The sequence below is a fragment of the Microchirus variegatus genome (genome assembly GCF_963457635.1).
Source record: "Microchirus variegatus genome assembly, chromosome: 10".
Lineage (NCBI taxonomy): Eukaryota > Metazoa > Chordata > Actinopteri > Pleuronectiformes > Soleidae > Microchirus > Microchirus variegatus.
The window spans coordinates 342,301-357,538 of NC_139811.1; the positions used below are offsets into that span (position 1 = coordinate 342,301).

Here is a 15,238-nt window from a genome sequence, read left to right on the forward strand (position 1 = left end):
GTGTGTGCGTGGGTTCTCTCCGTGTGTGTGCGTGGGTTCTCCCCGTGTGTGCGTGGGTTCTCTCCGTGTGTGTGCGTGGGTTCTCCCCGTGTGTGTGCGTGGGTTCTCTCCGTATGTGTGCGTGCGTTCTCCCCGTGTGTGTGCGTGGGTTCTCCCCGTGTGTGCGTGGGTTCTCCCCGGGTTCTCTGGCTTCACACAGTCCAAAAACATGGTGGAGGATAAAGCTGTAGATAATGGATGGAAGACGACAGTACATTTACAAGAGCTCCCTCCTGTGGTTACTGTGTGTCACTGCGTTCAGTCAAACACTGAAGTGACTCAAACAGACATTTGAACTCATTGATGGAGGCAGCAGTGACACAAAGTGACCACACGAGGCAGCAGATGATCAACAACTCCTGAACATCACTGATTTACTCTGTGAACATTTTGTTGTTGTCATTTTGCATCGTCGTCATAGCAACGCTGACACGTTGCTATGACAGCGTTGCTATGACACGTTGCTATCGATCGCTTCTCTCTCCGCGTCTGTCCTGCGTCCGTCAGACAACGCAGGGCGTGAACAGCAGGTGGCGTCGTAACAAACAAGGGAGACTTTGACCTGAATATCTGCTGAACTTCTTTACTGCACAAAATTCAAGAACATTCAAGGACCCGTGTCTGTTCAGGGACATTTTTAAAAACTTTCAAGGCCCTTGAATTAAACACTTTATATATTTATAATGATGGAGGAATCATGGGAACTCTGATCAGAGCTTTATTTATGACTCATATTTCACTGTTGATTTGATCATTTTAATGAGGTTTAATGTGAGTCCACATTAAACCTCATTAAACCTGGTCCTGGTCTGTGTGTTGATCAGAGTCAGGTTTCATGACGTGTTTGACATGTTTTTAAAACACTTCCATAGAAACGATGAATGTTTGTTTTCATGAAGAAAAAGTGCTGACGAGCTCAGATTTGTGATTTCAGCTGAAGAACGAAGCCCAGAGGCAGAATCTGGATCAACAGAGCCTGACTCTACAGAGCCTGACTCAGCCTGCAGAACCTTCACCACTGCCAAACTCAGCCATGACCTCACAGGACCAGCAGGGGGCGTCATTGTCACTCCTCATGAGGCTTTGTCGCCTGACAATCTTGTCCTCAGTGGACAATAAAGACACTTCACTTTATTTTAAACAATCAATTCATTCTTTAAAAACTAGACTTTATTTTTCGAATTCTCCCTTAAATCTTCAAATCCTTCATTTTGTAGGATCCTGACTATTCTTTAAAATCCTGACTTTATTTTGTAAATTTGTAAAATCCTGCCTTTATTTTGTAAAATCCTGACTGTTTTGTAAAATCCTGACTTGATTCTTTAAAATCATGACTTTATTCTCTAAAAGCATGACTTGATTCTTTAAAATCTGTATTTTATTTTGTAAAATCCTGACTTTATTTTGTAGAATCCTGACTTTACTTAGTAAAATCCTGACTTTATTTTGTAGAATCCTGACTTTACTTAGTAAAATCCTGACTTTATTTAGTAAAATCCTGACTTTATTTTGTAGAATCCTGATTTTATTTAGTAAAATCCTGACTTTATTTAGTAAAATCCTGACTTTATTTTGTAGAATCCTGACTTTATTTAGTAAAATCACGACTTCATTTAGTAAAATCCTGACTTTATTTAGTAAAATCCTGACTTTATTTAGTAAAATCCTGACTTTATTTTGTAGAATCATGACTTTATTTAGTAAAATCCTGACTTTATTTAGTAAAATCCTGACTTTATTTTGTAGAATCATGACTTTATTTAGTAAAATCCTGACTTTATTTAGTAAAATCCTGACTTCATTTAGTAAAATCCTGACTTTATTTAGTAAAATCCTGACTTTATTTTGTAAAATCATGACTTTATTTAGTAAAATCCTGACTTCATTTAGTAAAATCCTGACTTTATTTAGTAAAATCCTGACTTCATTTAGTAAAATCCTGACTTCATTTAGTAAAATCCTGACTTTATTTTGTAAAATCATGACTTTATTAAGTAAAATCATGACTTTATTTTGTAAAATCATGACTTTATTTAGTAAAATCCTGACTTCATTTAGTAAAATCCTGACTTTATTTAGTAAAATCCTGACTTCATTTAGTAAAATCCTGACTTCATTTAGTAAAATCCTGACTTTATTTTGTAAAATCATGACTTTATTAAGTAAAATCATGACTTTATTTTGTAAAATCATGACTTTATTTAGTAAAATCATGACTTTATTTAGTAAAATCCTGACTTTATTTTGTAAAATCATGACTTTATTAAGTAAAATCATGACTTTATTTTGTAAAATCATGACTTTATTTAGTAAAATCATGACTTTATATAGTAAAATCCTGACTTTATTTTGTAGAATCCTGACGTTCTGGTCAGAATGGCGAGGGGGCGGAGCCTCACTGCGCGCTGTGGAACAGAAGAACAGAGGCGCTCGTGTGTTTTCATGGACTCTCTCTTTTTATTGGTCACATTGTGCTGTGAACACATGATGTGGGCGGAGTCTGCCTGTGGGGCGGAGTCTGCCTGTGGGCGGAGTCTGCCTGTGGGCGGAGTCTGCCTGCGGGCGGAGTCTGCCTGTGGGCGGAGTCTGCCTGTGGTCCTGAGCTCAACGGTTCAGGTAGGACGAGGACGAGGACCTGGATGAAGACACCACCATCCCATCGACCACCTCCTCCACCACCACCATGCGCTTGGTGGTGGTCGTGGTCGTGGAGGAAGAGGAGCTGATGCTGTGGACCAATCAGAAAGCAGCTGGGTCAGACTGACACGTCAAATCATTGTGACTTGATCTAATCCTAAAGTCTGACTTAATCCTGACCTCTCTCCGTCCAGCAGCCTCCTGTACTCAGCGATCTCCAGCTCCAGCCTGGTCTTGATGTCCAGCAGCATCTTGTAGTCCTGACCCTGTCTCTCCAGGTCAGCTCTCAGCTGAACCAGCTGCTGCTCCAGAGACGACACCTGCAGCAGGAAGAGGAAGAGCAGGTGAGTCTTCATCACACTGAAGCCACGCCTCTCAAATGTTAGGTTAGATTAAGCTGGACCTGCAGCTGGTATCCAGAGAGCTGCATGGAGTAACGGTTCTGCGTCTCAGCCAGAGAAGCTTCCAGAGACGCTTTCTGCAGAAGAGACACACGTCAGACACGGACCATGTGAACGTGGAGATACAGAGCAGCAGGGGGCGCCGCTGAGTCATGTGTGTGTGTGTGTGAGGACGTTCTCTCACCATTCCTAACATGGACTGAAGCTCGATCTGCAGCGACTGCAGCGTCCGTTTGACCTCTGTGACCTCTGAGCGAGTCGACTGTAGAGACACCGTCTGACTGCTGACCTCTTTGTTCAGGGTCTCCGTCTGACACACACACACAGAGACACACACACACACACAGAGACACACACACACACACACACACACACACACACACACACACACACACACACACACACACACACACACACACACACAGAGACACAGACACACACACACACAGCATTAGCATTGTTGTTTGTGTTAGCATTGATGTAAGTGTTCACATTTGTGTTAGTGTTAGCGTTTATGTTCCATTTGTGTTAGCATTGTTGTTAGTGTTCATATTTGTGTTAGCTTTAGCATTTATGTTCCTGTTAGCATTGCCGTTAGTGTCGGCGTTCACATTTGTGTTAGCATTAACGTCAGCATTAGCATTGTGTGTCACCTTGGTCTGAAACCACGCCTCCAGCTCCCGTTGGTTCTTGGCAGAAATGGCCTCGTAATGTTCTCTGATGTCGGCCATGATCTTTGTCAGGTCCTGAGCTGGAGCTGCATCGACCTCCACGTTCACCTGACCATTCATCTGAGAACGCATCGCTAACAGCTCCTGAGAGAGAGAGAGTTCAGATGACTCATCAGTTTTAATGACTCGTCAGGTTTAATGACTCGTCAGGTTTAATGACTCGTCAGGTTTAATGACTCTTCAGGTTTAATGACTCGTCAGTTTTAATGACTCTTCAGTTTTAATGACACGTCAGTTTTAATGACTCGTCAGTTTTAATGACTCTTCAGTTTTAATGACTCTTCAGTTTTAATGACTCGTCAGGTTTAATGACTCGTCAGTTTTAATGACTCATCAGGTTTAATGACTCGTCAGTTTTAATGACTCGTCAGTTTTAATGACTCTTCAGTTTTAATGACTCATCAGGTTTAATGACTCGTCAGGTTTAATGACTCGTCAGTTTTAATGACTCGTCAGTTTTAATGACTCGTCAGTTTTAATGACTCTTCAGTTTTAATGACTCTTCAGTTTTAATGACTCGTCAGTTTTAATGACTCTTCAGTTTTAATGACTCGTCAGTTTTAATGACTCATCAGTTTTAATGACTCGTCAGTTTTAATGACTCTTCAGTTTTAATGAATCGTCAGTTTTAATGACTCTTCAGTTTTAATGACTCGTCAGTTTTAATGACTCGTCAGTTTTAATGACTCTTCAGGTTTAATCACTCGTCAGGTTTAATGACTCGTCAGTTTTAATGACTCGTCAGTTTAAATGACTCGTCAGTTTTAATGACTCTTCAGTTTTAATGACTCGTCAGTTTTAATGACTCGTCAGTTTTAATGACTCTTCAGGTTTAATGACTCGTCAGTTTTAATGACTCTTCAGTTTTAATGACTCGTCAGTTTTAATGACTCGTCAGTTTTAATGACTCATCAGTTTTAATGACTCTTCAGTTTTAATGACTCGTCAGTTTTAATGACTCTTCAGTTTTAATGACTCGTCAGTTTTAATGACTCTTCAGTTTTAATGACTCGTCAGGTTTAATGACTCTTCAGGTTTAATGACTCTTCAGGTTTAATGACTCGTCAGTTTTAATGACTCGTCAGTTTTAATGACTCGTCAGTTTTAATGACTCGTCAGTTTTAATGACTCGTCAGTTTTAATGACTCGTCAGGTTTAATGACTCGTCAGGTTTAATGACTCTTCAGTTTTAATGACTCATCAGTTTTAATGACTCTTCAGTTTGAATGACTCTTCAGTTTTAATGACTCTTCAGTTTTCATGACTCATCAGTTTTAATGACTCTTCAGTTTTAATGACTCATCAGTTTTAATGACTCTTCAGTTTTAATGACTCTTCAGTTTTAATGACTCTTCAGTTTTAATGACTCTTCAGTTTTAATGACTCATCAGTTTGAATGACTCTTCAGTTTGAATGACTCTTCAGTTTTAATGACTCTTCAGTTTTCATGACTCATCAGTTTTAATGACTCGTCAGTTTTAATGACTCTTCAGTTTTAATGACTCTTCAGTTTTAATGACTCGTCAGTTTTAATGACTCGTCAGTTTTAATGACTCTTCAGGTTTAATGACTCGTCAGTTTTAATGACTCGTCAGTTTTAATGACTCGTCAGTTTTAATGACTCTTCAGTTTTAATGACTCGTCAGTTTTAATGACTCTTCAGTTTTAATGACTCTTCAGGTTTAATGACTCATCAGTTTTAATGACTGGTGAATGTTGGTGATCACTAACCTCCTCGTGGTTCTTCTTCAGATAAAGCAGCTCCTCCTTCAGACCTTCGATCTGCAGACTCAGGTCGGCCTTTGCCAGGTTCATCTCCTCCAGAACCCTCTTCAGTCCAGAGATGTCAGCTTCCACCGACTGACGCATGGCGAGCTCGTTCTCGTACCTGAGGGAAGAAGACGATGATGAAGACGATGATGAAGACGATGATTGATTTGTTAGAGTTTAGTCTCAAATAAATGTACAAATAAATGAAATGATTCTCAGTGAAAACCACGTTGACGCTCACTTGGTCCTGAAGTCGTCGGCTGCCAGACGAGCGTTGTCGATGCTGAGGTGGACGGCGCCGTTGACCCTGATGGCGCCCTGGATCTGGACACACAGTTCACATCTTACTGACTTTACTAAGTTAATGGCTAACAGGACTTAACAAAGGTGATCTAAAGGTCACTGATGACCTGGATTAAAGAGGCGATCATGTGACTCACCTTGCCTGTGATGTCAGCGATGGTGCTGAAGAAGGCGCTGTAGTCTCTGGTTGCCGGGCCGACCTTGCTCTCCACAAACTGTCTGATCTTCAGCTCCAGCTCAGCGTTGGCCTTCTCCAGCATGTGGACCTTGTTGAGGTACGTGGCCAAACGGTCGTTCAGGTTCTGCATGGCGAACTTCTCGTTGCCGATGGTGTTGCTGTCTGCGCCGGAAACACTGTAGCTCATGGAAGAGTAGCCGCCGCCCACGCCGGCAGAGGAGATGCGGACGCCTTGACCTCCTGAGCCACCGTAGACGCTGCCGGACATCAGCCTGCTGCCGCCGCCGCCGCCGAGGCCGAGGCCGACCATGGAGCTGGAGCTTCCCACAGAGGTCCTCACTGATCTGCTGTAAGACACAGACATGATGATGGTGATGATGATGCTGCTGAGGCTGAGGAGGAGAGTGAGGAGACGCAGGACGCCGACCTCCTTTTAAAGCTGCTGCAGTCAAAGAGCTGTCAATCACAGCAGGTGAGGCGGGGACTCAGGAATGTGGCAGCTGTGGGTGTGGCCAGGGAAGGTCAAGGAAACAATGTAACGAGCTGCAGGCGCCGCACGACCTTTAGGTTAGAGACGAGTTTCTGAGGAACGCTGTCGCAACAGGTTTGAGGGGGCGGGGCTAATGAGTGAAAGGTTACTGTCAATCTAAATCAATGTCAATCATTCTGGAACACATTCACTCACTCATTCATTCACTCACTCATTCATTCACTCACTCATTCATTCATTCACTCACTCACTCACTCACTCACTCACTCACTCACTCACTCACTCATTCACTCACTCACTCACTCACTCATTCACTCACTCACTCACTCACTCACTCATTCACTCACTCACTCACTCACTCACTCACTCACTCACTCACTCACTCACTCACTCACTCACTCACTCATTCATCTTCTGCCACCACTTTATCCTCCACATTGTACATACATTACCTTTCAAAGGTGAAAACGTGGTAGATATGAATGAATGAATGAATGACGAGCCAAATTGCAGTAAAACTGCAGTAAAATTGTAGTAGAACTGCAGTAAAACTTCAGTAAAACTGCAGTAGAACTGTAGTAGAACTGTGGTAAAACTGTAGTAAAATTGTAGTAAAACTGTAGTAGAACTGCAGTAAAACTGTAGTAGAACTGCAGTAAAACTGTCGTAAAATTGTAGTAGAACTGTAGTAAAATTGTAGTAGAACTGCAGTAAAACTGTAGCAAAACTGAAGTAGAACTGCAGTAAAACTGTAGTAGAACTGTTGCAAAACTGTGGTAGAACTGTAGTAAAACTGTAGTAGAACTGTAGTAAAACTGTAGTAGAACTGTTGCAAAACTGTAGTAGAACTGTAGTAAAACTGTAGTAGAACTGTAGTAGAACTGCAGTAAAACTGTCGTAAAATTGTAGTAGAACTGTAGTAAAATTGTAGTAGAACTGCAGTAAAACTGTAGCAAAACTGAAGTAGAACTGCAGTAAAACTGTAGTAGAACTGTTGCAAAACTGTAGTAGAACTGTAGTAAAACTGCAGTAAAACTGTAGTAGAACTGTTGCAAAACTGTAGTAGAACTGTAGTAAAACTGTAGCAAAACTAAAGTAGAACTGCAGTAGAACTGTAATAAAACTGCAGTAAAACTGTAGTAGAACTGTAGTAAAACTGTAGTAGAACTGTAGTAGAACTGTAGTAGAACTGCAGTAAAACTGTCGTAAAATTGTAGTAGAACTGCAGTAAAACTGTAGTAGAACTGTTGCAAAACTGTAGTAGAACTGTAGTAAAACTGCAGTAAAACTGTAGTAGAACTGTTGCAAAACTGTAGTAGAACTGTAGTAAAACTGCAGTAAAACTGTAGTAGAACTGTTGCAAAACTGTAGTAGAACTGTAGTAAAACTGCAGTAAAACTGTAGTAGAACTGTTGCAAAACTGTAGTAGAACTGTAGTAAAACTGTAGCAAAACTGAAGTAGAACTGCAGTAGAACTGCAGTAAAACTGTAATAAAACTGCAGTGAAACTGTAGTAGAACTGTTGCAAAACTGTAGTAGAACTGTAGTAAAACTGTAGTAGAACTGTAGTAAAACTGCAGTAAAACTGTAGTAAAACTGAAGTAGAACTGCAGTAGAACTGCAGTAAAACTGTAATAAAACTGCAGTGAAACTGTAGTAGAACTGTTGCAAAACTGTAGTAGAACTGTAGTAAAACTGTAGTAGAACTGTAGTAAAACTGTAGTAAAACTGTTGCAAAACTGTAGTAGAACTGTAGTAAAACTGTCGCAGAACCAGTTAGTTTGAAACTAAGCGCTAAGCTAATGCTAAGAGTGTATAAAGTGATGAGTCACTCTGTTGTTTAAGATCATGTAAAACATGATCGATGATGTCATCAATAATGATCAATAATTACTCCTGACAACGTGTCATTAGTCAGAAATGTTCCACTCATTGTTCTCAACAAGCTAACACTTTACAAGCTAATGACAGCATCTTCACTGAGAGCAGGACACCTCGCTAACGCTAACGCTAACGCCCACGCTAACACTAACGCTCACGCTAATGCTAACGCCCACGCTAACACTAACACTAACACTCAGAGCCTGGTCTTCAGTCATCAACCCTTTGACCTTTGACCTTTGACCCTCTTCACTTTCCCTCTTTCATGTTTGTTGTTGTTCATCACTGTCACTGTGACTCCGCCTCCTCTCATTCCAAACCTGGTCACACCTGTTCAGTCACCTGTCTGTCATCAGTCAGCTGACCCCGCCCACATTCATTCACATTCACTCAACAAACCAGTTTCTACGCCCAGATTCACTGAGCCTTCATGCTTTCATATTCAAGCATTCATAGAAGAAAACACACTCAACCATCAACTCACTCATTCATCCTGCATTCATTCACTCACTCATTCACTCCTGCATTTACTCACTCATTCACTCCTGCATTTACTCACTCACTCACTCACTCACTCACTCACTCACTCACTCACTCACTCACTCACTCCCTCATTCACTCACTCACTCCTGCATTTATTCATTCACCCATTCACACTTTGGCCTGCATTCATTCACTCACTCACTCCTGTATTTATTTATTCACCCACTCACTCATTCATTCACGCACTCCTGCATTCATTCACTCATTCATTCACTCACTCATTCATTCACTCACTCATTCATTCACTCATTCATTCACTCACTCACTCCTGCATTTATTCACTCACTCATTCACCCATTCAGACTCTGGCCTGCATTCATGCACTCACTCCTGTAGTCATTCACTCACTCTCACTCATTCATTTATTCACTCACTCCTGCATTTATTAATTCACTCAGTCACTCCTGCATTCATTCACTCACTCACTCATTCATTCACTCACTCCTGTATTCATTAATTCAGACTCTGGCATTCACTCACTCACTCATTCCTGCACTCACTCACTCACTCACTCACTCACTCACTCACTCACTCCTGCATTTATCCACTCACTCACTCACTCACTCACTCACTCACTCACTCACTCACTTATTCACTCACTCATTTATTCACTCACTCGTTCACTCCTGCATTTATTCACTCACTCACTCACTCACTCCTGCATTTATTCACTCACTCACTCACTCACTCACTCACTCACTCACTCACTCACTCACTCACTCACTCACTCACTCACTTATTCACTCACTCATTTATTCATTCACTCACTCACTCACTCACTCCTGCATTTATTCACTCACTCACTCACTCACTCACTTATTCACTCACTCATTTATTCACTCACTCACTCACTTATTCACTCACTCATTTATTCACTCACTCACTTATTCATTCACTCATTTATTCACTCACTCACTCACTTACTTATTCACTCACTCATTTATTCACTCACTCACTCACTTATTCACTCACTCACTCAGTCACTTATCCACTCACTCATTTATTCACTCACTCATTTATTCACTCACTCACTCACTCACTCACTTATTCACTCACTAATTTATTCACTCACTCACTCACTCACTCACTCACTCACTCACTCACTCACTCACTCACTCGTTTATTCACTCACTAATTTATTCACTCACTCACTCATTTATTCACTCACTCACTCACTCACTCACTCACTCACACACTCACTGATTCACTCACTAGTTTATTCACTCACTAGTTTATTCACTCAGTCACTCAGTCACTCAGTCACTCAGTCACTCATTTATTCACTCACTCACTCACTCACTCACTCATTTATTCACTCACTCACTTATTCACTCACTCACTTATTCACTCACTCATTTATTCACTCACTCACTTATTCACTCACTCACTTATTCACTCACTCATTTATTCACTCACTCACTGATTCACTCACTCATTTATTCACCCAGTCACTCACTCACTGATTTATCCACTCACTCACTCACTCACTTATTCACTCACTCATTTATTCACTCACTAATTTATTCACTCACTCACTCACTCACTCACTCACTCACTTATTCACTCACTCATTTATTCACTCACTCACTTATTCACTCACTCATTTATTCACTCACTCACTCACTTATTCACTCATTCATTTATTCACTTAGTCACTCAGTCACTCATTTATTCACTCACACACACACACACACACACACACACACACACACACACACACACACACACACACACACCACATGAGGTCACTGTTAACTAACAAACATTTGTTATTATTACAGTCTCCTGAGGAGGTGAAGGAGGAGAGAGGAGGAGGAGGAGGTGATTGAGGAGGAGGAGGAGGTGGAGGTGATTGAGGAGGAGGTGATGATTGAGGAGGAGGTGGAGGAGGTGAAGGAGGAAATGATTGAGGAGGAGGAGGAGGAGGTGAAGGAGGAGGAGGTGCAGGAGGCCTTAGGCAGCAGATCTTCCTGATGGATCAGTCCTGAGGAGCAGAGTTCCAGGTCTTCCAGGTTATTGTTGTTGTTGTTATTTTTACTCTGAAAACAAGGAAGTTAGTCTAGTTTACTGTTAAACTTTAGTTAAACTGTAGTTAAACTGTAATTAAACTGTAGTTAAACTTTAGTTAAACTGTAGTTAAACTGTAATTAAACTGTAGTTAAACTGTAGTTAAAGTTAAACTGTAGTTAAACTGTAGTTAGTTAAACTGTAGTTAAACTGTAGTTAAACTGTAGTTAAAGTTAAACTGTAGTTAAACTGTAGTTAAACTGTAGTTAAAGTTAAACTGTAGTTAAACTGTAGTTAAAGTTAAACTGTAGTTAAACTGTAGTTAAACTGTAGTTAAAGTTAAACTGTAGTTAAACTGTAGTTAAACTGTAGTTAAACTGTAGCTAAAGTTAAACTGTAGTTAAACTGTAGTTAAACTGTAGTTAAACTGTAGCTAAAGTTAAACTGTAGTTAAACTGTAGTTAAAGTTAAACTGTAGTTAAACTGTAGCTAAAGTTAAACTGTAGTTAAACTGTAGTTAAACTGTAGTTAAACTGTAGTTAGTTAAACTGTAGTTAAACTGTAGTTAAACTGTAGTTAGTTAAACTGTAGTTAAAGTTAAACTGTAGTTAAACTGTAGTTAAACTGTAGTTAAACTGTAGTTAAAGTTTAACTGTAGTTAAACTGTAGTTAAAGTTAAACTGTAGTTAAACTGTAGTTAAAGTTAAACTGTAGTTAAACTGTAATTAGTCAGTAATTAGTTAGTATTCACCTCTGCCACATGAGGTCACTGTTGACCAACAAACATCTGTTATTATTCCACCGTTTTACTATCAGTCTTTATTAGTTTAGTCCACAGTTTACAGTTGGTCTGATCCTTTGACCTTTGACCTTTGACCAGGGTCAGGAAAAACCACCAGGGAATAAAGATAGAAACCTTAGGGACAACTTATATATATTTATTATCTTTGTTTATCAGATTTGTTTTTGTTTATCTTTGTTTATTTTTGTTTATCTAATTTGTTTTTGTTTATCTTTTTTTATTTTTGTTTATCTTTGTTTATTTTGTTTATCTTTGTTTATCTGATGTCTTTTTTCTTTACTTCCTACACACACACACACACACACACACACACACACACACACACACACACACACACACACACACACACACACACACACACACACACAGAGAGTCTGTTTACAGTTGCTTTGTTTATTGTTTATTGTTTATTGTTTACATGTAGATCTAGCTGCTGCTGGTGGACAAAACGTTTCCAAAGGCGTCCACTTCCTGTGTGATGGTCACATATTTCTTAGTGACGTTGACAGAACTTTGAGTCGTCGTCTTTGATAAACTGTAGAGAAACATGTCAACATGTTACTTTACTTTATTGACAACGCTGTTATTGACACAGCTGTGATGAATAAACTTTATTAACACAGCTGTGATGAACACTCACTCTGCAGCCTCTCCGTCCAGCAGCCTCCTGTACTCAGCGATCTCCAGCTCCAGCCTGGTCTTGATGTCCAACAGTTCCCCGTAGAGAACCCCCTGGTTCTTCAGGTCTGACCTGAGTTGACTCAGCTGCTCCTCCAGAACCTCCACCTGCCTCTGGTAACCTGCTAGCATGTTAGCGTAGCGCTGCTTGGTCTCTGCCAAAGATCCCTCCAAAACACATTTCTGTGGTTGAGAGAGAATCGCACACACGCACACGCACACACACACACACAGGGTTAGTATATATACATATATACATGTGTGTGTGTTGAGATGACAGGATGAATTTCCTCACCTTGCTGATCTCACTCTGCAGTTTGATCTTCAGAGCCTGAAAACTTCGTCGTAGTTCAGTCACCTCAGACTTTGTCGTGGTCAGAATCTCAGTCCGAGAAGCTATATCTTTGTTGAGCTCTGACGTCTGTGGACCACACCCATCAATACTGTTATTGATCACTGACCACACCCATCAATACTGTTATTGATCACTGACCACACCCATCAATACTGTTATTGATCACTGACCACACCCATCAATACTGTTATTGATCACTGACCACACCCATCAATACTGTTATTGATCACTGACCACACCCATCAATACTAATATTGATCACTGACCACACCCATCAATCACTGACCACACCCATCAATACTGTTATTGATCACTGACCACACCCATCAATACTGTTATTGATCACTGACCACACCCATCAATACTAATATTGATCACTGACCACACCCATCAATCACTGACCACACCCATCAATACTGTTATTGATCACTGACCACACCCAACAGCGATGCAGACAGTGAGAATGTGTGTGTGTCAGTAGGGGGCAGCAGTGAGTCTGGTCTCACCTTGGCCTGGTACCACGCCTCCAGGTCAGCGCGGTTCTTGGCGGCGATGTTCTCGTAGTGTTCTCTGATGGACGTCATACGCAGGTTCAGGTCCTCCTGAGGAGCAGCGTCCACCTCCACGTTCACCTGACCACCCATCTGAGCCCTGAGAGCCAGGAGGTCCTGCAGGAGGACAGAGGAGGACACAGGGAGGACAGAGGAGGACACAGAGAGGACAGAGGAGGACACAGGGAGGACAGAGAGGACAGAGAGGACAGAGAGGACAGAGGAGGACAGAGAGGACAGAGGAGGACAGAGGACAGGGTCATTGTTGTGTCTGTGCGTCACATTATCTTCTGCTCACCTTCACGACTCTCACCTCTTGATGGTTCCTCTTCAGATGCAGCAGCTCGTCCTTCAGACCGTCCACCTCCATCTCCAGGTCACTGCGACTCATCTTCAGCTCGTCCAGGACCTTCTTCAGTCCGGACACGTCAGCGTCCACAGACTGACGCATGCCGAGCTCGTTCTCGTACCTGCAAACATTAGTCCAACGTTAGTCCAACATTTCACATGTGTGATGTCATGGTTGGCTCCGCCTCCTCCTCCTCCTCCCTCACTTTATTCTGAAGTCGTCGATGGCGAGCTGAGAGTTATCGATGGCCAGAACCAGGCCAGCGTTTAGTCGAGCGGCGCCACAGATCTGAGCAGAGAAGAAGGAGATTACAGACTGTTCAGATTTCTGCCACCAGGGGGCTCCAGCTCCAAAATCTAAGCATAACAACTGACGTAGCAGATCTTTAAAATCATTTTTAAACGTAATTTTTTTTTATTTACACAAACTCAGTGCCAACGGAAACAAAGAAACTCGTAAACGCAGCATGTCGTAGTTTTACTGAAGGACGATTAGATGACGCCATGAAAACTGTCTCAGAAAAATGAGACAACGTTAAAACGTTAAAACGTTAAAACATTCCAGACAAAGTTAGAGCCTGAGGTTTTTCAATAAACTGTGAAATCATTTGAAATGAAAAGATCAGTGAAATGAAGAGTGAGATCCTGTAAAGACAAAGTGTCTCCAGGTGTCTCTCACCTGTCCCTGCAGCTCCCTGATGCGGACGTTGAAGGCGTCCAGGTCGTGGACGTGAGGCTTGGCCTTGTTCTCCAGAAAGCGTCGGATCTTCAGCTCCAGGTCGGCGTTGGCCGTCTCCAGCCTGCGGACCGTCTCCAGGTAGGACGACAGCCGGTTGTTGAGGTTCTGCATGGTGGACTTCTCGTTGTCGGCCAACGCAGCAGAGACGGCGTCGGGAGAGGAGAAGGTGGACGAGGACGTGGAGATGCGGACTCCGAGTCCTCCTGCTCCTCCGTAGACGCTGCTGGAGCTCATGCTGCTGAGGCGGCGAGACGAGGAGGACGTGGACGGAGCTCTGATGGTGGAGTTCCTCGTTGAGATGCTGCGGCTGGAGAAGGACGTCATGGCTGCTGGACGGAGTGAGTGGATAGTGAAGAGCAACAGGAACCTGAGTGTCCTCTTATAGCTGTAGATGTTTGGTCAGCTGATGTCCTGAGGACTGGACAGGACGTGTCCAGCAGGTCAGGTGGCATTCTGTTTTCCTCCTGAGGCGGAGGACGTGTTTGAGGAGGAGGTGAAGGAGGAGGAGGAGGTGGAGGAGGTAAAGGAGAAGGTGAAGGAGGAGGTGAAGGAGGTGTTGGACGCCTCCAGGCAGCAGATCTTCCTGATGGACCAGTCCTGTTGGTCCATACACGATCCTGAGGACCAGGTCTGTCCACGTCTGAGTCACTGTCCAAAACTTCTTCTTCTTCTTATTATTATTATTATTATATATAAGAAAGTTAGTTTAGTTTAGTTTACTCTGAAACTGTTAAACTAGATAAACCGGAAGTTAAACTTCAGTTTAACTGTAGTTTAACTTTATT

At 41.9% G+C, this 15,238-nt stretch overlaps 1 protein-coding gene across 1 annotated transcript; it reads right to left on the reverse strand.

Moving 5' to 3' along the window:
- Nucleotides 1-2,643: 2,643 nt before the first annotated feature.
- Nucleotides 2,644-14,564, reverse strand: LOC310933025 (uncharacterized protein; the record flags this gene model as incomplete). Its single annotated transcript, XM_083896448.1, has 14 exons — nucleotides 2,644-2,767; nucleotides 2,857-2,996; nucleotides 3,080-3,154; nucleotides 3,262-3,387; nucleotides 3,731-3,892; nucleotides 5,540-5,696; nucleotides 5,820-5,902; nucleotides 6,019-6,403; nucleotides 12,423-12,643; nucleotides 12,756-12,881; nucleotides 13,322-13,483; nucleotides 13,665-13,836; nucleotides 13,921-14,003; nucleotides 14,394-14,564. 14 exons carry the CDS (start codon nucleotides 14,562-14,564, stop codon nucleotides 2,644-2,646), a joined length of 2,187 nt encoding a protein of 728 aa, XP_083752574.1.
- Between the last annotated feature and the right edge of the window lie 674 nt (nucleotides 14,565-15,238).